This window comes from Perca flavescens, chromosome 20 (genome assembly GCF_004354835.1).
Source record: "Perca flavescens isolate YP-PL-M2 chromosome 20, PFLA_1.0, whole genome shotgun sequence".
Taxonomy (NCBI): domain Eukaryota; kingdom Metazoa; phylum Chordata; class Actinopteri; order Perciformes; family Percidae; genus Perca; species Perca flavescens.
The window spans coordinates 11,935,739-11,957,351 of NC_041350.1; the positions used below are offsets into that span (position 1 = coordinate 11,935,739).

The following is a 21,613-nucleotide window of genomic DNA, read 5'->3' on the forward strand; positions in this document are numbered from 1 at the left end:
CAGTATATCATGTGTATTTGTATATCATATATATTTATATATATATATATATATATATATATATATATATATATATATATATATATATATATATATATATATATATATATATACACATATACACACACACACACACACACACACACACACACGTGTCCTGAGTGCATTTACACCTGTACTTAGAGCGGTCTACTTGTGATCCGATCACTTAGGATTTTAATACCAGGTCAAAACGGGCTCTCTCTCTCTCTCTATCTATATCTATATGTTTATAGGTCTTTCTCTGTCAATGTCTGTCTGCTGTAAAGAAACAGTGGCGCAGATAGGCAAAACATTTGAACTCATCATTTTTTTACTCTTTATTTTGCATCCTCCATTCCTTTCCCACATTTTTAGATAATTATACTTCTTCACCAGCACTGCTTTCCATGCTTAATCAAGTCTTATTTAGGGATTCATACTTAATTCAGGCCTAAAAATGTTCCACATCGTTCATTCATTAGGAGTTTTATACAACTTAAAAATTATTTTCGTACTTTTTGAAAATACTGAACACAGCTTTTTGAGATTTCCTAATTTGACCCACCCATTACCCATTTTACCAACTCATTCATTACTCTGTTATTTCATCATCCAAAGTAAAGCCGGCAATTCAGTTTAGCGTCAGATTTTACAAAAAAATGTCATACCATATTGGTACTATTCGGCTTTTAAAGCCTTTATTTTATTAATTAGAACCATTTCCACTTTTCCCTACAACTTCACCTTCTTACACATTTTAACCAATTCAATTTTATTTATAGTATCTAATCTTAACAAGAGTTATATCAAGACAATGTAGCGACAGCTTCTCAACTTAAAATATTCCACTTTTGTTTAATATTATTATTATTTATTACATTTATATAGCGCTTTATCCTATCATAGTGGTGTAGCACCCACCTGGGCTATGCACGGCAGCCATACAACGCCATACGACGCCAGAACGCTCACCACACATCAGCTAGTTTAGTAGTGGGGGAAACCGGAGAACCCGGAGAAAACCCACGCAGACACGGGGAGAACATGCAAACTCCACACAGAAAGGCCTGGATTTGAACCCAAAACCTTCTTGCTGTGATGCCACAGCACTAACCACTGGGCCACCGTGCTGCCCAAATATTATTATAATAATATATTATTGGTATTTTTCAACATTTCAAAGAAATGCATACTAATTAAAACCATTCCCACTTCAACTATTCTCACTACATCACCAGCAATTGATGCCAGCAATCCAGTTTAGCTTTAGCAATTTAGCTTTTCAACATTCACAAGGATTGTCTGCAAGAAATGCATTTTCTAGTTTGTTCTAAGACAGTATACTTTTTACTTCACACAACCGATTTGACGTGAGGATGTTTTGACTCGCCTGAAGCTGCACTAGGTTCTCCCGCGAGGCTGGTGGAAACGGTAGCTAGGAGTAGGCCTACTCCTCTGGCATTCATTTGTGTACAGTGGGCAGTTTAAGTTATTTTTAGGCTTAAAGAAATGATATGGTCCAAACAACCAAAAATCATCTCAGCGTGACATAACAAATACCTCTACTAGCTAATGCACAGGTGCATCTCATCAGCGGCTAATTACTAATTCCCCTTGCGCGTGACGTCAGTTCTCGCCCTCCGATCTCTTCCCACACATGATATCATCTTACAAAATAAAAGCTTATCATAACACAAAACCACCACATAGCTATCTTGATAACACACAGCATCAAGGCTGCCAACTTGGCAGCCCTGCATACCATATCTGCCATGTAGATCTAATGGAATCCTGATTGTTAACACTCACCAATCATCAAAACTGAGTGAATTCTCCCTCTGGCAAGTCAACCTTAGCCTGCCATCTGCCACACTGGCAGGCAACAGCCCTGCCATGTTCTGTTGGTGATAATCCGTTCTAGCTTTTAAAAAAAAAAAAAAAGAATATTTAAAACTGGTAACAACACTTTTATTCTTATTTTATTTTGAACACAAAACATACAACTCACGCCATTGACACATCACCTCCCCATCTGAACCGCCCACTCGCCATCACTCCCTCCCTATACAAAAATCAAGACAAAATGAAATAGGAGCCATAATATTCAATCCAACAACCACAACAACAAAATAAACACTTTTATTGACATAAAACCCTATAAAACAACACTGTGGTCAGATCTATTTAACATACATACTGTATTCTGTACAAGAAATGTAACAACAGTTCCTCCACTAACATTTATGATTTTGCATTTTGAAAAGGAAAAGGGTTAGATTTGATTAATTTGGATCAATTGCAGATTGGGTTTGCAGATTTTTTTTCATATATAAATATAGGCCTTACCAGTGGATTCCTCTTCATTTAATACAACAAAAGTATTTCTAGAGCTAACAAATTCCCACCACTTTTCTCCTCCCTTTAAGCTCTGTCTTCCAAGTGACTAAGCAATACAGTACATAGGGAGGAGGGAAAAAACGGCCTGGATACCCAGTGCTGCCATGTTGTTCCCATTTTCTAAATCACCATGAACATTGACGGTTCTTTCAGGTCCCACAGGACAAGGTGTTATGCGACTTGGATCTGAAGTTAGAATCGGGAAATACAGAGATACTCACAGTTAAAATTTACTGTGGGTAACTACACATGACTGCTTTGAGCTGTCCTATCCTGGAGCAAGGTCTTGGAACTGATTCAACCCACCCAGGATCTTTATGGCCTTGTGGTTCTTGTCTCTGTTCCAGTATTTCATGTATACCAGGTTACCTATTGCTTCGGGAAAAAAAAATGCATGCCTACGCCAGTGGAAATGTCAAGGCTAAGAGCAGTCTGTTGTCTCTCTGTGCTAACAGAGGCTATTAGTGAGGATTGGGTGGTGTGCCGGTTGGCTTGTCCATAAATGTGTCCACTGGTTTGTTTCTTTGCCTGGCGAGGTGCTTCAGTCTGAGCTCCTCTCTGAACTCATAGCTGAGGAGACTGGGTTCATGGGTGCAGAAATGAGCATAGGCATCCACTAAAGCCCTGAACTGGGGTATGGTGAGATCTGTAGGGCGTAGAGTGGGGTCCACGTCTGCCTTCTGCATCATCTCCTGTGTCAGCTCTAGACGACATGCCTCAGGAAACAACTTTCTGGGGGGAGGAAAGAAAACATGAAGACATCATAGTACAGATTCCTACACTCAGGTCGCTTTGATATCTTAATGATCATGCAAGTTTAATGACATTATAAAGTTCAAACAGAAAGAAATTATCCCTCAGCGATTATTTCAAATCTGTGAAGTTAATTGAAATCACACAAAGGGCTAGAGCTGCTCATGAATTGTTAACTTGTTCCATTGCCATGCTTCATAGTCAAGGGATGTAGACACTGACACAAAACTCACACAGACACAAACTTCTCCAACATTAAGAGGGCAGTTATAATTTTAATGTCCAATTTTCAGTTATTTTGCTGGCCCTCACCCTAAAAGGATTCTTCAGAATATTTAATACAGGGAGGTAGCCATTCATTTTAGAAAACATTTCCTTGTCTTAAATGTTACTCTGTGTTCTTCCTCTGCAGGTTGGTAAGCAATAGCCAATTGCTCTCACATATAGCAGTACAGATGCTTTTTAGGCGCTTCAGTGCTGGTGCCTCCTTTCCAATTTGGTGCCGCTGCCGCAAACCCGCTGTAGTTACATAAAACATGCTGCCTCGTCTTCCTATGCCACCTCAATGACTCATAATTGCTGCTCTCTTTCGCACAGCCAGTGTTCTTTTGTTATCTGGGCCTACATACACTTTCCAACAGGCACGGGGGCGATGGGCAGAGTGCACATGCATGTGGGAGTGTTGGTTTGTTGCTAGTGGTTTTGAACAGAGCTCTCAGCATGCTCCGATGTTCATAATTTGGTCCCAGAAAGCCTACAAAGTAGTGATTTTATTTGTCAGAGTTGTGTGTGTGTGACAAAGAAAAGCAAATCAAAAACCATTCTAATTAATGATGAGATGAAGACGCAGCTGTCAGAAAACAGGGAATGAAAAATGTAGAGAGAGAATGATAGATGAGGATGATGAGACACGATTAAAAAAAAAAAAAAAAAAAAAAAAAAAAAAGAGGCAGTGTGGAAAGAGAGGATAGATGCTTTGCAAGCTACATCAAGTTGTATAACTGTGCTTACTCTACTCCTTTATGGCAGTGCTTCCTGCGGAACTGGAAAATGTTCCGGACGACTTTCTCCACCAGCTTGAAGGGTTGTTGGATCTGGGACTGAACCAGAGGGGTGAAGTGAACTACTCCTACATCCACCTACACACACAGACACAGACACACACACACACACACACACACACACACACAAACACAAAAAGAGCAAGAGACACCTTAAAACTAGATTGCGGACTGCGGTAGGTGTTGAGGAGTGAGGAGAATGCAAAGTGTTTCTGGAGAGAAAGGTTGCCTGACAAATGTCATGAGAGACACAAAGCAGAACAAAGTGGGAGGGGAGGTGGAGGGATCAATAAACTGGGATAAAAGAAAAGAGGAAAGGCAAAAAATAAGATGACGCAGCATGACTGGCTGGCTGGCTGGCGAGCCGGTTCCAGTTGCCACAGTAACACCTGTGTGATGGACCATAGAAACTGAGCCTCTCTCTTCTGTCTCTCCGCTGAGTTTCTCAAAACCTAAGAGCCTGACTCACTGTAGCAGCAAAGGTGAAACCAATAGAGCATGACCATATATGGATCCAGGAATTGGTACGTTAGGCAGCCACAGAGCTCATGTCCTGCGTAATGGTAGACTCCGTGGACACAGGTACTACGACTAAATCTCTCAACTGCTTTCAACTCCTTCAGAAAGTCATGGCAAAACTATAAAATACTACTCTAGTCTTTCCACTAACCCCCAGCAATTACTGATGTGCCCGCAGCGCAAGGAGTGCTGATTGGGAATCAGTGAACTGAAGCAGAGGACCGGTGGTGGTAACCTTAGCTCTAGTTCTTCACTAGCTGCTGACTCCCGATCCTTCCTGTGTCAGCCCTAAGCTGACATGACACACTGTTGTAGTAATCGTGCCAGACTCAGCAGAGTCTAACTCTTGCTCTCAAAACACTTAACTTTCAAACACACATACATCCACACGTTCTCTCTTCACTCTTCGCTAGTTCCCCTTTAAAGCATTATCATTGATGGGCTCAAAATAACCAAAATACATTAGAACAGTTCTGAATATCTGGATATGTGCATTTGCAGCATCAAACAAGGCAATAGTCTTTCAAAGGTGTTTACATGATGGCATATAGTCCTGAAACGTATAGCTCAAGTAGGCAGCAGAGTGGGGCAGTTCCCTCGTGAGGGAGCAATGAGAGGGACTGTACTATGAACTGGCTGAGCTGACTGACAATAGGGCTCCGATGAAAAACATCAGCAGTGTTAGTCTTAATAACAGAGATGGGAGTAAGTCACACATGGGCAAGTCGCAAGCAAGTCTCAAGTCTTAACCTTCAAGTCTCAAGCAAGTCCAAGTCATTTTTTGTGACAATCAAGCAAGTCAAGTCAAGTCATAGCTTTGGTCAAGCAAGTCACAAGTCAAGTCATACAAAAGTTTCCATTTTTAAACAAGCTAAAGACAGTGATTATGAACTGCTGGAGTTTTATTTGCATTTTTTACTCAAAAGACATTGCGTCCACATACATTGAAGAGTTTAAATTAACACAGATTAAAAAAATCACAGCCTAAAACTGATATTAGGCCAACAATAAATCAACATTGTTCAATATGCCTCAAACATGACATTAAATCATGAAATTCCTTCAAACAATTAAAGTATAATGGTTTGTAAGTCAAATAATATTCTTCAAACATGCCTCACTTTTATGAGACAGAAACACATCGTTTAACCTTTCATTCTCTTAAAGAACAAAACATATTCTTTAGGAGTAGCTGAATCCCACCACCTTTGCTTATCACATGGAATGGAAAGTATATGTTGATATTTGACAGTGTATTTGTGAGTGAATGTGTGCGTGTTTGAGAAAAAGAGAGTGAACAGTTATTAATATTGGTGAGTGAATGTGCGTGTGTGTGAGAGTGCAGAGTGCGTTGTATGTGTGCCTAGCTTTATTCACATACTTACGTCTGCATGTGAGTGTGTTTATGAGAGAGAGCGAGAGAGAGAGAGAGAGAGAGAGAGAGAGAGAGAGAGAGAGAGAGAGAGAGAGAGAGCAGTTTGTGTTGTGTGTGTGTGTATGTGTGCCTAGTTTTATTCGCTCAACAAAGAGGGGAGGGTGTGCTTATTCATGGTCCAAAACTGAAGGGACTTCTGTCCATCACAAATGTCCAAATAGTGGTTCAGCTGAATATGGGGACTGGAACCCGAATCTCTCCCGATTTGAAGTGCCGGAAATAAGTACTGCAGACCTTGCAAACTGCCATATGTTTTCTCTTTGCCTGGTCAGATGTGTAATCCTTATAGCCAAACTTTATTATTTTCTGTGCAGAGAGACATAGGCGCCGATTTATGTTTTCCTCCGTGGGTGCTCACACGCGCACACCCTTTACAAAAGAAGTGTTTGCATTTCAGAACCTTAGGAAACGGACAGCGGCCGACACGAACACACACGCCATAATAAAGCCAGGACAGCGCCACTTCTCACAAATACAGACAGGACTGGAGATGAAAAGTTTAACTGGCACGTAACCGCGATCAGCTTCGTGGGAAATTAAGAATCAATGCCACCGACATAACCAATCACACACTATGACAGACGCTCCACAACTGCAGTGTTTAATTTTAGATTCACGTAAAAATGAACTGGCAGTCTGGCACTCGTGGGCGGTCAGTATTTTCCGTGGGTGCTCCGGAGCTCGAGCACCCACGGTATCGGCGCCCATGACAGGGATCCATGACGTTAAGTTAGCCTACTAGCCATAGCCAGTGTTGTTTACTGACGGTCTGCCGCCGCGCGCCGCGTCATCATATCAACGGTTCCTGCGCATGCAATAGCATTAAAATCGTAAAATTAACTCCTCCTCAATATCAGAAAAAAATAAAGAAAGAAAAATATATTTATTAAATAGAAAATCAAGTCATTTCAAGTCATTTGACTCAAGTCTAAGTCAAGTCTCAAGTCATGAATATCAAGTCGAGTCTTTTATGAATGTTAATCAAGCAAGTCTCAAGTCGTAAAATTTGCGACTCGAGTCTAACTCGAGTCAAGTCATGTGACTCGAGTCCCCCATGTCTGCTTAATAATAATACATTTCATTGCCCTCAAGTGCTTTTTGGCTTTGAGCGCTTTTCAAGATACTCAAAAACTCTTAATATAGCAAGAAAAAAATTAAAACCTCTATATAAGTAGCTCATCTGAGTGGAAAAGAATTTGAAATCATAAAATGGAATAGGATATTTTTTTTTAATGAAGGATATACCTGTACAAGCTGACACCAGAGAAGACAGGTGTTGCATACTGTATATGTGCTGGTATGTAAATGGAGGAGAGGAGACAAAAGTTGTAAAGGAAGGAAGCATGCAGGTGCATGAATGTGAATGTTACACAGCGTCTTCACTTAACATCTGATGGCAAGTCAAGCATGCAAAAACACATACCCGCAGACTTGTTTCCCCCCTCTTACTCATACAAACACATACACAGAAGTCAAATAAAACGACATCTAGTCCAGCTCAACAGCCCTCCTGTTGAGACTATATGCCTTGTGGAGCTCCTCGTGAAGATTGTATTTCTGGATTGTGTGACTCACTCGCAGCTGCCTTTTTGCTTTCCTGGACAATGGGCTGGCATCGATAATTAGGGGAGGAAAACTAAAGTGGTCAGAGGACGCGCAAAGGATTTCTAATGAGCGGTTTAAATTCCCCTTTTCTGTGAACAACTAAGGTAGCACTCCGCAGCACATGTAAACTGCAGCACTATCTCTTATCAGATCTATAGATCCCTGTGTAGTCCAGAGATGCCTGGCTGCTTCTGAGCCTCCTGCCGCAGTGGCGTTTAATGGGACAGCAGCAAGGGAGACTTTGATTTGATTTTATTAGGATCCCCATTAGCTGATGCAAAACATCAGCTACTCTTCCTGGGGTCCACACAGAACATAAAACTCCATTTTCAGACAAAACAAAGAAACTACAAATAAAAAGATAAACAAAACAAAACATGATATTTTCAATCTAAAACAGTCACAAACTATAAAAGCAAGATAACTAATATTTGTCTCCTTGCAGATATACACATTTCTTTTTTTTTTTTTTTTAGATTATTTTTTGGGCATTTTAGGCCTTTTAATGATAGGACAGCTGAAGAAGTGAAAGGGGAGAGAGAGGGGGAATGACATGCAGCAAAGGGCTGCAGGTCGGAATCAAACCCGGGTCCGCTGCGTCGAGGTGCAAACCTCTACACATGGCCGCCCGCTCTACCAACTGAGCTATCTGGGCGCCGATATACACGTTTCTTTCCATGTATACAAATAGTAATATAAGATCTCATAATGAATACACAAATACAGAACATAAACATTTCAATTTTATAACATCTTTGTTTACATTTCAATCTTCCTATACATAAACTAAATACAAAAATATGGTTACAGTCTTCTGGCCCTTAAATGATCCTTTACTTGTTTTTTAAAACTTGATATATTAGACACTTTGGCAATCTCTACTGGAAGGGAGTTCCAAGCAACAATTCCTCGATACAATACTGTATGTTGCATTGATTTTGTTCGGGCTCTTGGAACTTTAAAAAGACCTCGAGTGGCATGTCTAGTGGAGTAATTATGTGTGTTAGAGCTAAATGAAAGTTTTCTATACAAACAATCAGGTATTTTTAATTCATTCATAATTCTAACAAAAACCAGGAGTGAAGCTAAAAGTCTCTCCTCAACTTTCAACCAAGAGAGTTTAACATGCATGTTGTTTACATTGGCCTTAATTGGACATTGAAGGGCAAGACGAGCTGCTCTGTTCTGAACCAGCTGCAACTTTCCTAGATCTTTCTTTGCAGCAGTTGACCATATCATTGGGCAGTAGTCAAGATGTGATAACACTAGAGTGTGCAGGACTTGTTTGGTTAGGCGTGGTGTTAAGAAAGCAGAGCATCTTTTTGTAACAGAAATATTCCTCCCCATTTTGCAACAAGAGAATCTATATGTCTTGTCCACAATAGTTTACAATCTAAGAGAACACCAAGAAGCTTTGTTTCCTCTACTTGTTCAACAACTATATTATTTAACATCAAATTCAACTGAGGCCTAGAGCTCAAGGAATGATTTGTACCAAATACAATGCTTTTAGTCTTTGACATATTTAGGAATAGTCTATTGTTGATTACCCATTCTAGTGCTATCTGCAACTCTTTGTTAAGTGTTGCACTTATTTCATTAATAGTAGGTGCACACATGTATATTGTTGTATCATCAGCATACATGGACACATAAGCTTTTTTAAAAGCAAGTGGAAGATCATTAATAAAAATTGAAAATAATAAAGGGCCGAGCAAACTTCCTTGTGGAATTCCACACTAAATGTTTTTTGTCAGAAAAACTTCCATTAAAAAAAAAAAACTCTTTGTGTTCTATGGGATACATAGTTTTCTATCCATGATAATGCAGATGGTGCAAAACCATAACATTCAAGTTTTTCCAATAATAATTTGTGATCAATGACATCAAAGGCAGCACTAAAATCTAACATCACAGCTCCCACAGTATTCCTCTGATCAATTTCCCTTAACCAATCATCCGTCATTTGTGTTAGTGCAGTGCATGTTGAGTGACCTACCCTATAAGCGTGCTGATACTTGCTTGTCAAATTGTTAACAGAGAAATAGCTCTGTATTTGGTCAAATACAATTTTTTCCAGTAGTTTGCTAAGAACAGGCAACAAACTAATAGGTTGGCTATTCGTGCCGGTGAAGGCAGCCCTAGCTTGCTTGGGCAAAGGTATAACTTTAGCTTCTTTCCAAATTCGAGGAAAAACATTACTTACAAGGCTTAAATTGAAAATGTGACATATAGGCATGGCAACTTGGTCAGTAACCATCCTCAGTAACTTTCCATCCAAGTTGTCAATACCAGGTGGTTTTTCATTATTGATGGACAGCAATATTTTTTCCACCTGTTCTACCGTCACTTTTTTTTCTTTTCGCCTGCCTCAATCTTCTAATTGACTGACCAACTAGATAATCGCTATCGCGACACCTAGCAGCTAGTTAATGGAACGAAGGGAGGCCTTACAAACAGCAGAAACTGCAGTCTGGTGTCTGTCCGTTGCAGGTCCTTGGGCCTGACAGGTCCGGTTCTAGTCCCGGAGCCTTTGGGCACACAGCTCTGGCTCTGGTGACGATATCTGGTCACTTTAGATCGTCTTCCGTCAGCTGACAGGCCAGCTAGCCGCTAGCATAACAACTAGCCGCTAGCAAACAGAGCGGAGAGCGGCCCCACAAACAGCGGAGTAACTGTGGCCTGGTGTTTGTCCGTTGCGGTTCCTTGGGCCAGACAGGTCCTGACTCTGGTCCCGGAGACCCGAAGATGGACCCAGATTCCTTGCACTGAACTGGACAACCGTTGCTTCTGAATTACCCAACACTCTGAACACACGTACGCACACCACGACTGTAGCTCTCCGACTTCCTCTAATCAAGACTGCTGGTCTTAACAGCCCTGAAGGCTATGTGCAATAATAGGCCTAGTGCAGAGAAAGCTTCAAACTCCTGGGTCCAAAATTAGATTCTTTGACATTGAGGAAGAAAGAAAGATTGTTGTGAGTTGAAGCTGAAAGTGCATGTACTGTACAGCTGAGTACATCTCATGTTTATTTTAATGTGGATTTTTGTCATGTTTAACATAGTCTATCATTGAATGAAGACTTCATGGTTTATTCGTACTGTCAGTAATGGTCTCGGCTGCTTCATGATGAGTTTATTATTAATACATTAAACCTTTTAGTTCATATGATGCATTTTAAATACAAAGGCCATGTGGCAGGTGTCGTCGAGGGCATTCAGAGGTGGCTGCATTATTTGGTTAAGAACAGAGACGTTTATTAGGACAATCAATCCCTCCACCTGTCACTTCAACATGTGAGGATTCTGGTTGGGATTTTATATTTGGATCACAAAAATTCTTCCATTAGTTCTTTGGTGATGCAAGATCAGACCACCATCTGTTAGGAAGAAGCAATAAAAAGGAATGTCTTTAATTTCACTCTCTGCTGGAATAATTAGGCCATTTATATTCTGCACTTCATGATTTAAGAGAGGAGCAAGGGGGAAAGTCGATATTGGGACTATACAGGCAGCAGCATTTCAGCCATCAGCTTGTCCAAGTCACTTTGCTGCTATGATTTATGAATGGCCTTGCTACATGGCTTCAGTAGGTAGCGCCACTGGAATATATCCCACTCTTTGCCATTAATCCTTCCCCTGATAACCTCAACATGCAAGGAAACTCCATTTTAAATCACGCGCTGTCACCTGGGCCCTCCAGTGAGGTGCTATGAACGTGTCCCCCCCCCTGCAATACTTTGCATCTGCTGGGCGATCCTGAAATGGGGTAGCAGACTGACGTATTGACCCTATCTGACAACCTTAATATCTCTCCCTCGCTCAAGTTCTCTTATCCCTCACCCCCCCTTCCCTTTTCTTTATACAGGTCTCAGTTAGCAGACAGAGACTGGAAATACTCTGACGGTAATCATTTATTGTAGGCTAGAGCAAACTATCATATTTAGCAAGGGAAAATTTGTTAATCCTTACCACTAATTTGGCCTCTAAATTAGATTTGTATGTAGGGATCTATATTCAAGCTCATGAAAAATTTTGCTCTAACTCTCTCAATCTGGCTAATTTGATCGGAGCTTTTTCAAAGACTAAACATTTACATAGACTTTGAACCTGCTTTTCTCCTTACGTATGGTATACTAAATAATCTGATGAACTAACACCTTGCATTTCTACTGTAAAAAAGAAGGGTTATACTGCTGATTCCCCTGGTAGAGCGTATGAAAAGGGCCAAATATGAGAGATCTCTATCTAAAAGTCACACGTCAGCTATGTCTGCAACTTAAGACCTTTTCTGGCCCACTTGAGTACAACAGTCTCACATCTGTATTAACATACTTGCAAGTTACCATATTTCATGTATTTGACCTTCCCAAAGCTCAGCAGGAAACTCTATTACTCCAGCTTTGCCCTGTGGTTCTCCGGCTCCCCTTTTCCCCATTTGCACCTCAGACGTCTCTTTCTTGGTGAGTTCTCGCCCAATGGCGTGTGAGCAGTAATTTGTCATGTCCCTTTAAGCGTAACCCAGACGAGATGGCAGGGGCCCTGGGGCTTCAGCAGCCACTGTGCTACCTGAACCACCAACACTTGCGCTTACATAATGGCAGGTTCTGAGAAAGAGCATGGGGATGGAAGAAAGCTACTGTATATACAGCCAGGGAATACAAGAGAGAAAAGCTCACAGTGATCCTGCAAAGTAGCAAGAGCTGCATTAATCATGACAATACCTTGAGAAGACAACCTCCATTACATCAGTGGAGGGACACAGCCTCTCGGAGAGGAGAAGGCAGCAGTCAATGCTGCTGAATACATTCGGCTGATGTTGCTTGAGGGGTTTGGGGAGGAAGGGCTTTGGCTTCCTGTGCAGGCAGGCCAGCGTACTTCCCATGAAATCGCCTACATTCAAGACTGTAGCCCTAGTTTGACATGATCAGCTCCTTTGAGAGACACTTTCGTCACAGAAAAGCTTAAACTTAGCCAAAAAATGTGAAAGTTACTGGACCAACAGAACAGCAAATGGGGACAACCTGGGAAAATTGTTTTGATGGGACATTTAAAAGGTCATAAATGCCATTTCACACTGTTCACTTTAGACTCCGTCTTAATGGAGTAAGCTGAAGAGACTCATTTCATCAAGCCATGCCAGTAATTTTGCAACATGTCACAAGTGTTTTGCCTTGGACAGGTTTACACGTATTATCTTTGGTGAAACTGTTCCACAACAAGATTGCAATGACAGCGACATCACAGCTATCACACGACACCTTGCATCTCTGCTGTGAACAGACCGCCTTTGCAAGACGATGAGCACGGAAACCAATTACGCAAGGGAGGACATAAAAGAGGAAAATGCAAATTAAACGATAAAAGCCCATCGTGTGGGCAAAAGGGAGTGTGGCTGGTCCGACTGTGCCTCAGAGCTATAGTGCAACAAAAAAAAAAAAAGCTAGAGAGCTCTGCTGTGAGGTGATAAAACAAAGGGAACCACGCTTATAATAGCCTGCAATATCTTCACACATCACAGCGTCACACATCTGCACTCACCGGGCGTATGTTAACCGCGTTTTGCTCTTCTCTCCTTCCATCTTTTTCTCTCCTTTTATCCAGTACCTCTATAATCTATTTATTTATTTATCTTACTCCCCACAGAACAACACCAGCATCAGCACTTAGGATCTCATTGGTCACAAGGAGACAGGTCACACACGCCATACTGTAGTGTGCCTGTTGGAAAACTGGAAAATGTCTTTTCCTGCTGCAACGGTATCCCACAAGGAGCCAAGAGAATGTAGTGTTGAAGGTCGACACCAATATCACATTGGAAGTAATTTGGTGGTTGTTAAACAAACAGATCAATAGCTAAACAAATCAATTGCTACCAACCTATCTACACGTAATGGCTACACATCACTGTGGTCAATGCCTGGTCGTTATACTATAAGTGGGGGGATAGGAAAAATAATTTCCCGCAGCTGGCTGATTTTGCTGATTTGCCCATGCAGCAAAATAATAGCAACACACATCTGCGTTTCCAAGGGTATCAGGTCCATTAGTCCTGTCTGATTCCCCCGCTCTCATTTTGTCCTCTTTGTCATTCACGAATCAAGGCCGCCCTAGCCACTCCCTCCCTTGTTGTATGTCCTATGTCCTCTACAGAGAGGAGGGGGAAGACAGGGTAGCAGCTGTGAGTTTAGGCTCCTGCTGACTGATGCCTGATGAAGATGATGCCCCGGGGAGGGTCAGTTTTGGCATGGTGGGGTATACATGCTCCTCTGGACAAACACATAAACAAACAAAGCTTTGCACAACTCTGACCAGCTTATCTGGTCATAATGATAGCAAATTGTTCTTCTGTCTTAATTAGATTACCCTTCCCTGTTGTTAAGTGGGGCTATGTTCGAAAGCTTATCTAGACTTCGCATCTTGGCCATTTCTTATCTTTTAACAACATGACTTTGATTACTCTCAGTAACCATGTTGTATGTTTGGTAACCATAACATAGATATCGGAAAATAAATTACTACATTTAGCTATCTCACCCTGGAATAATGTGTGGATTATTTAGTGTAGTTTGGACATTGTTTCTGGAGAGACAGATTTCTGCTGAAATTTGTACAAGAGCAAATAAAACCTTACCTTGCACTGCAGCTGGATTCTCACATCATGATATCATGAGATCACGCGAGAATCACATATCACATGAAAATCGATCTGCCATTATTATATCCATTATTACCATAGACAGTATATAAGATTAGTACAGCTACAGGAACTCGGGAGAACAGTCATATGAGCCTGCAGTGCAGGGCGACGTGGGCGGACTAGTAAATTGAGGTACTCCCCAAAATAATTATCCGATGAAATATAGATGTTTTTTTCCGCCAAGTGGGCATTCCCAGTAATGCCGACCAAGTCAATTGGAATGAACGGGACTTCGCGACTAGCTAAGGCGCTCTGCGTATAGCTAACCTATAATGGTAAATTTGGTGAGATTTTTTAAGCTTTAAAAAAAGTGCTTTAAGACATTAAAGCTAGCTGTTATAACGTTAGCTAGCTAGTTAAGCTAACCTATTTATATAACATTGGTACCTCCCAATAACGTTACAACTGTAATTTTCATTATTCACGTTGGAATATATATTTTTTCAAATGGGGTTAAGTGTGGACGACGTTAATAAACAAGTAGCTATAGTTAGCTAATTATACTTAGTAACGGTTCGAGCCTTGGTTGTAGTCATGACAGGAGGTGGTGACAGCATGGAAGTTATAAAACAAAAAACTGTTGACAGATGTATAGTAGCAGTCGGGGGCAGTACAGTGATGTTCAGCCGTTTATAAAGTTGTTGTGAGGCAGAGACTATTTTCCAGCACACACACAGAAAGAGAGAGAGAGAGAGAGAGAGAGAGAGAGAGAGAGAGAGAGCGCCAGAGCGCTACGGTTATTTCTCCCAGGCTCCGGCCAAGCCTGTGTGGTCGATAGAGCAGGAATGTCCTCTCATACACTGTTGCTAAGAAAATGGATGGCTTGAATGGACCCGTGATCCGGGCTGAATTCTCCCCCTCATCAGCCTACTGCCTTTCAATGTGTGACTGTGTGTGTTTACAGGAATCACTGTGAACAACGTGACGCGTCAGCGCCAGCTCTGCACCAGCCGGGGTAAGGGATTATTTCAACATCGCCTTTTCTCTCTCTCCTTGGATCATAAAACAACAGCAAACAATTGACTGAACATCGAGATTATTTATTATACAATGCTGAAACGACCTATTTATTTAGATGATAACGACCACAATAAGCGCTAGGAAGTCCGACAAAATAGTAATAAAAAAGAACGGGTACATTCACAAAGTTCAATTCTAGCGGCTCACAAAATTGAGTAAACTGGTATTAAAACCGAAGATAACGTTATGTTACTGTTAAAAAGGTGGGCTCTGTTTATAAGGTAAACAGCTGTGAAATTAAAGTGGTATAATATACAGTATATGAGTGGGGTGAGGGCACTGCAGCTTTAAGTCCACATAGCTATTGAGCATTGCAAATACCTCAAACTCATCTCTCCCTCTCCAATAACAGCTCTATGGGGCTCCGGTAAGGAAAAGGAGAAGGCAGCACATAGAAAATGCATACATGCACAACAACCTCAGTGTTTTGATTTCTTACTGTATAGTCAGCCAGAGCCAGCTCTTATCGCTCGTGCTTCATGCTGCCCTTTGTTACCAGCCAGAAAAGTCTGTGCTTGTTAGGTGAATGAGGGGAGATAGGAAGAGGGAGTGCGAGGGACACACTCAGTTCAATTTCTCATTTCCGTCTCTTTCCTCCAGTCCAGGGGAGCCACAGCTGAAGAGCTGAGAAACTGGGGATTTGACTGGCAGCTGGTACACCATTAAGGGAGGAGAGAGAGGCGGCTGGGCAGTGGGGTCGACGAACCTAGCTGGCGCTGGATGAATGCTGCCTGGCGAGGACAAGGGTTGAGGCGGCAGCAGCATCAACTTGAAAAGGAGCATGGCATCCACAGGCATGCAGATATTTGGATTTGTTCTAGCGCTGTTGGGCATCATGGGTGCTATGGTGGCCACTCTGCTGCCTAACTGGAAGGTCAGCGCAGATGTGGGCTCCAACATCATCACAGCGATTTCCCAGATGCAAGGTCTGTGGATGGACTGCACATGGTACAGCACAGGTATGTTCAGTTGCACACTTAAGTATTCTGTGCTTTCACTACCTGCGTACTTGCAGACTGCCCGCACCACTATGGTGCTCTGCTGCGTAATGGCTGCCATGGGCCTCTGCCTTGCATCCCTTGGGCTAAAATGCACACGATGGGGAGGTGGACGGCGCTCCAAGCGGCATGCTGCGATTGCCAGTGGTGGCTGCTTTGTCGCTGCAGGCTTTCTGTGTCTGGTACCTGCTTCCTGGTTTACCAACGAGGTCATCACCAACTTTCTGGACTCCAGTGTGCCCGAGAGCAATAAGTTTGAGCCTGGGGGTGCTGTGTACGTGGCCTTTGTTTCAGCAGGATTCCTGTTTGTGGGGGGGTCCATCTTCTGTATGTCCTGCTCGGGGAAAAGGCATGGCCCCCAGGACCTGGTCCTGCTCCCTCCCCCTGACAAATTGCTGCTCCAGCAGCAGCAGCAACAGCTGCTTCAGCAGCAGCAGGAGCTCCAGCACCAGTACTGCTCTCTCTCCCCATTAGACAATAAGACTGGCTACAGCCTGCAGGACTATGTGTAATAAAGCAGCGCTGTGTATGCTACGGCTTAAAGGGAGACGAGCCTGAGGGGAAACCATCACGGCTAATGCTACACACTTGGCTCCACTTCAGATGGAGATGGAGAAAAAATGAGAGGAGAGCAACAACTTTTAATTCCTTTTCCCGTCTCCTTCTTGCTCTTTACCCTTTTCTGTTTCGCAAGCACAAGCAGTGGAGGTATTCCCTAAGCAGCACCTTGGAACAAACAGTGTGAATGTGTAAGGACCCGGGATAAGGTGCTGCAGCATCGAAGGAAGCCGCTAACCAAATGCAGACATCCTTCATCAGTAAAATCACAGAATGAGTTCCCTGGGGAATGGATTAAGCAAATAAGGAAGCCTTCAGTGTAGATTTCTTTTCCTCGCCAAAGCAAAAGAAAAAAAAAGCAATCATTTAGCTGCTATTTACAATCGTCTGGTACCCTTTTCGATTGACAAAATAGGCAATATAATGCCTTAGAAACCTTTTCATAGCAAGCCATTGTAGTTTTTCGTATACTTATCCACTAGAATGCTACGAAAAATTGATTGAAATGAATATTTTTGTTAGCTACTAGAATGATGTTGATATTTTGCCTCTCAAGCATGCTGTGTGGAGCCTGTCTGTGTATTAATACAGCGGCATGCCTGGTAGAAGACTGAGACATAGCCACAAAATGCCTGTGCCTGGAAAGCTGTAGAAACATTACCCTGCTGTAACTGTTTAAAGAGGACTGTCAGGAGGAGTAGATTTGGACTGCTGGGCTGGATTGAAGACAGAAAATGCAGACAAACAGTTGCCTGCTTCTCTCTCTGCAGGTGGAAATATGAGAGAGATGGAGAGAAATTGACAGAAAGAGATTCAATCCCTAAGCAGAATGGACTATTTGATGTGCTGTTTTTTTAAATATTTCCATCAAGACAAAAACATACTGCCTGTAAGAAGCAGCTACCCATTCTAATCCATCTACCGATTCCTTCACACCCTCAGACATGCACACCCGCATACTTACTCGTGCTCTCGTGCCTGTTTGTGTATACAGTAAACACTCAGACACGCCGGCTTTTTGCATGTGCTTTTCACTCCAGTCATCCTCCTCCGCACTGCCATGGAAACAGAATTCAGCATCTGTATTGTCTGGGGGTATGTGGATGTCAGTCAGCGATTTGAAGTTGTTTAGGGGGGCATTTTTTTCTCTAGGCATGGCGCTAGAAGCTTTATTCAGGGCCTTTGCTAACACTACTTTTGCCAATCCCCTTTATTAGCAAGTGATATGAGGCAGCATCCCTGTTACATGGTTTTGGAGAATGCTCTTCTTTGCTGCCCACTGCTATGGTGTATATACCATGCGAGTAGTCTCAGAGATAAATGGATGTTTAATGGTGCAGTGGCAGGGAGGCGAAGACGAGGCAGATAAGGGGAAGCTTCTTGAGTCATGGTCGACTGGGTAGCTGTGTGGCAGGCAGCTTAAAAAAGGTTTGAGTCATTCTCCATATGTGACTTGTTTTCCAAGTGCGTCAGCAGTGTGCATATGCTACCAGTCTGCACCTGCAGAAAGTCTCAGTGTCTTAAATTGCAGCCACTTGACTATGCCACCATTCCTTTTTTTTCCCCCTCACTCCTGCTGTCCGGTTATTGTCACGTCACATGGATGTGATCGCTGGCAAGAGAGAGCTTATGCATGTTGAAAGCATGGGCGCCCCAACACACAAGCACACATCGACAAAACTCCCACCTAGTCATGTCAGCAGCACTGTTACGCTTTCAGACAGTAATGTTCCAGAGGGATAACTGATATTTTCATGCTTAAGACGGGCCTTGGCAGTGATGTATAGAACTGCACATTCTCTCCTTCTCTCTCATAAACATGCAGCTTCCTGGGGGAGAGCAGATGGCTAAGCCCAGCTCGCCACCTGCAGGCTGCTGTCGCCACGGGCATCTCTGTGGGCACCACTGCCGGCCCTGGCAGCCCTCTGGGACCAGGTTTCCATCCCACCCTGACTTAGCCATCTTGCCCAGCACAGACCATAGCCGACAGAACTGGCTTCCTGACAAAAACTGCCCAGGCACCATAACCAATGCAATAAACAAAGAAGAATGTGCCATGTCATTGACTAATACTGACACGTTATGTGTTTCGAGAATGTGCCAAATCGTTTCATGATGACATGTTTTAATACTTTCTGGAGTTCTGTCTGTTTATTTTTTTTTGCGTTGTTTGTACATGAATTATACATCAGCAAATGTTTTATGGATTTGTGATTTGTTCTGCCAGACTAAGTCTTAAGTCAACTAGATGCTTGTGTACAGTCCAGTGCAGCTTTTGAGGGTTATTTCAAATCCACTTTATTCCTCATTTCCCAAAGCACAGCAAGACTTCACCGCGATGAGAGTTTCACTGGAAAGACACGAGTGTGGTATTTTCTAAATGTATTTGTTTCAGGAATTCTGGTTCACTCCAAGTCTGTGACAACTGTACACAAGTATCTAGGCTTTCAAGGTGTTTTTTTTCACTGAGGGATCAGGACTCCCTCAGATTGTTTATATATAAAATACGATATCATGTTCATACCATATCTTCTTTATAAGAAGACTACTCAGTGCACCTTTGCTTGTGTTACTTTATTTGACAGCTGTTTGTTTCAAACGCCTGTGCATTCCAAGCTCCCTGGACCAGTACAAATACATAACACTATTGGCACTCTGGAAGAAAAAAAAAAAAAAAGAGAACAATTTCTGTCTGATGGGATTCAGGAGGAAAATAGCAGCTAGAGATTTCTCTTTTTTTGTGGCTGTGCAGTTTGATCATCAGCACGCAATTTTAATTAGCTTATAAATGGCCAGAGTGCAAAGTGACTATGTCTTAAAAATGTAAAGAGTTACAACTCACCTGCATATACTGTACTGTACCAAGATATTGATTTATCATTTTGATAACTGCAGCTTATTTTTGTGGATGCTTTAGCACTTCTTACTTTGCCGGAGCATATTTGTGATGATTAACAGTTCACAAGTTCTGATACAGTTGTCTCAATGTGCTTGTGCAAGTAGTTCTATTTTTTACCAATAAACTATTTTGTGAAAGCAAAATGCCTACTGTATGTAGTCTGCGTGCAAGTCCTGTGTGCATTTTATGTGTTGGGGTGATAAGGATGGAGATAGCATTCCATCTTCCTGCCAAATCTACAGATTGTTGGATAGTACAGGTTTTCCCGAGTATAGCAGACTGGCTGCTCATACGCAGCAGCACACTGGAATACAGCAGAATCAGTCCAACTAAAATATGCATCTATAAAACATAACTATGTGGAAATGGGTTTTGAAAAAGGAATTTTTCTTTTTTTTTTTTTTTTTTTTTTTTTTAAAATACCACACCCACCCTCTGCTGATCCTTCCTCACTGAGATGATAGTATAGGCAAATAATTCACTGGTTCCAGCTACTGAATTGGAAGGATTTGCCATTGTCTTTCTCTTATGTTATCAGAAATTGAATGTCTTTTGAGTTGGGAAAAAAAAAATAATAATTTGATGACATCACTTTGAGCTTTAGGAAACTGTGATTGGCATCTTTTATTGACATTTTCCAAATGATTAATCAAGAAAATAAGTTTCAGATCAATCGATTATAAAATAATCATTAGTTGCAGCCCGACTGACAAGTACATGTCTTCTCAAAATCTTTAATAACAAAATTCAAGTGATTCTTATCAAAATAGTTTTTAAATGTTATCTGTTTGTATAAAGAAAATGCATATTGGTGGATAAATATCAAAATCAATATTGGCCTTAAAAAAAAAAAACTATCAGTTAGGCTTTAATCTATGAAATGAAGGAACTGGAAACATGCAAACGCAGGAGAAATTATCTATAAGAAATACTAAATTTTAAAAACGAAAGAATTGTTAAATTGGCTTTGACTGTGCCAAAACAAGATGTCTTCAGCCTTAAGCACCAGTTTGTTTTAAACCTGAATACTGTACAGTATGTTCTCCAACTTTATATCTTTGTCATACTTCAGATGGAGCGCTTATTAGATCGTTACTTTCCAAGTAAATCTGGCCTCTCATTATTACAGCTGATTAAAACCTCGTCGACATCTACTAAGTGAGAATGTGCTTTCCTGAAACAAACATGGATTATTCACAGCTCTCTCATTCTCCCACTCCTCTTGGTTATGCAACAAGAGTGCAGATCAAATAACTACTCCTCTCGTGGGAAAACGCTAATAAGATCTGCTCCTCTGTGTATTTAACCTACATTTTCCATCAAAGGCTTTCACCCCGAGTTGCCACTATGACAGATCTGGAATGTGAGGGGAGGTGAGCGCTTGTCAATTTGAGATAGGGGTTAATCATGCATCAGGCTTCTCTTTGAACTTCACTGCCACGCCAAATTCACAGATTACTTCAATGCCCTTCTTGACCAGCAAAAAACCTTTTCCAAAGATCAACCGCGGAAAAAGAAATGTGGAAGACAATATGGCGATGCACTCCACCAGTCATGCTGGCAGACACAAAGAGCGAGACGGATATCAGAGCATGTTAAGGAAAAGTCATGCCATCGTTCACCAAAACTCCCATTAGTGATCACC

At 41.8% G+C, this 21,613-nt stretch overlaps 2 protein-coding genes across 7 annotated transcripts in view; one reads left to right on the forward strand and one right to left on the reverse strand.

The window, feature by feature from the left end:
* Nucleotides 1-2,019: 2,019 nt before the first annotated feature.
* Nucleotides 2,020-21,613, reverse strand: part of tfb1m (transcription factor B1, mitochondrial) — a 28,956-nt gene continuing 9,362 nt past the window's right edge. For all 4 annotated transcript variants that reach the window (XM_028565465.1, XM_028565468.1, XM_028565467.1 and 1 more), the window contains exons 7-8: nucleotides 4,183-4,310; nucleotides 2,020-3,150 (exon numbers count right to left, since the gene is read on the reverse strand). In XM_028565465.1, the coding sequence (XP_028421266.1) occupies nucleotides 2,880-3,150; nucleotides 4,183-4,310 (399 nt within the window). In that variant the 3' untranslated portion in view covers nucleotides 2,020-2,879. The remainder of the gene's footprint in view (nucleotides 3,151-4,182; nucleotides 4,311-21,613) is intronic.
* On the forward strand, nucleotides 14,525-19,746 carry LOC114546590 (claudin-20). 3 transcript variants are annotated; one of them, XM_028565470.1, is made up of 3 exons: nucleotides 14,525-14,625; nucleotides 15,398-15,448; nucleotides 16,114-19,746. In XM_028565470.1, exon 3 carries the CDS (start codon nucleotides 16,295-16,297, stop codon nucleotides 17,021-17,023), a length of 729 nt encoding a protein of 242 aa, XP_028421271.1. In that variant the 5' UTR covers nucleotides 14,525-14,625; nucleotides 15,398-15,448; nucleotides 16,114-16,294; the 3' UTR covers nucleotides 17,024-19,746. The 3 variants fall into 3 exon arrangements, with proteins under 3 accessions (XP_028421271.1, XP_028421270.1, XP_028421272.1); XM_028565469.1 differs by lacking the exon at nucleotides 14,525-14,625 and adding an exon at nucleotides 14,639-14,777; XM_028565471.1 differs by lacking the exon at nucleotides 14,525-14,625 and adding an exon at nucleotides 14,639-14,768.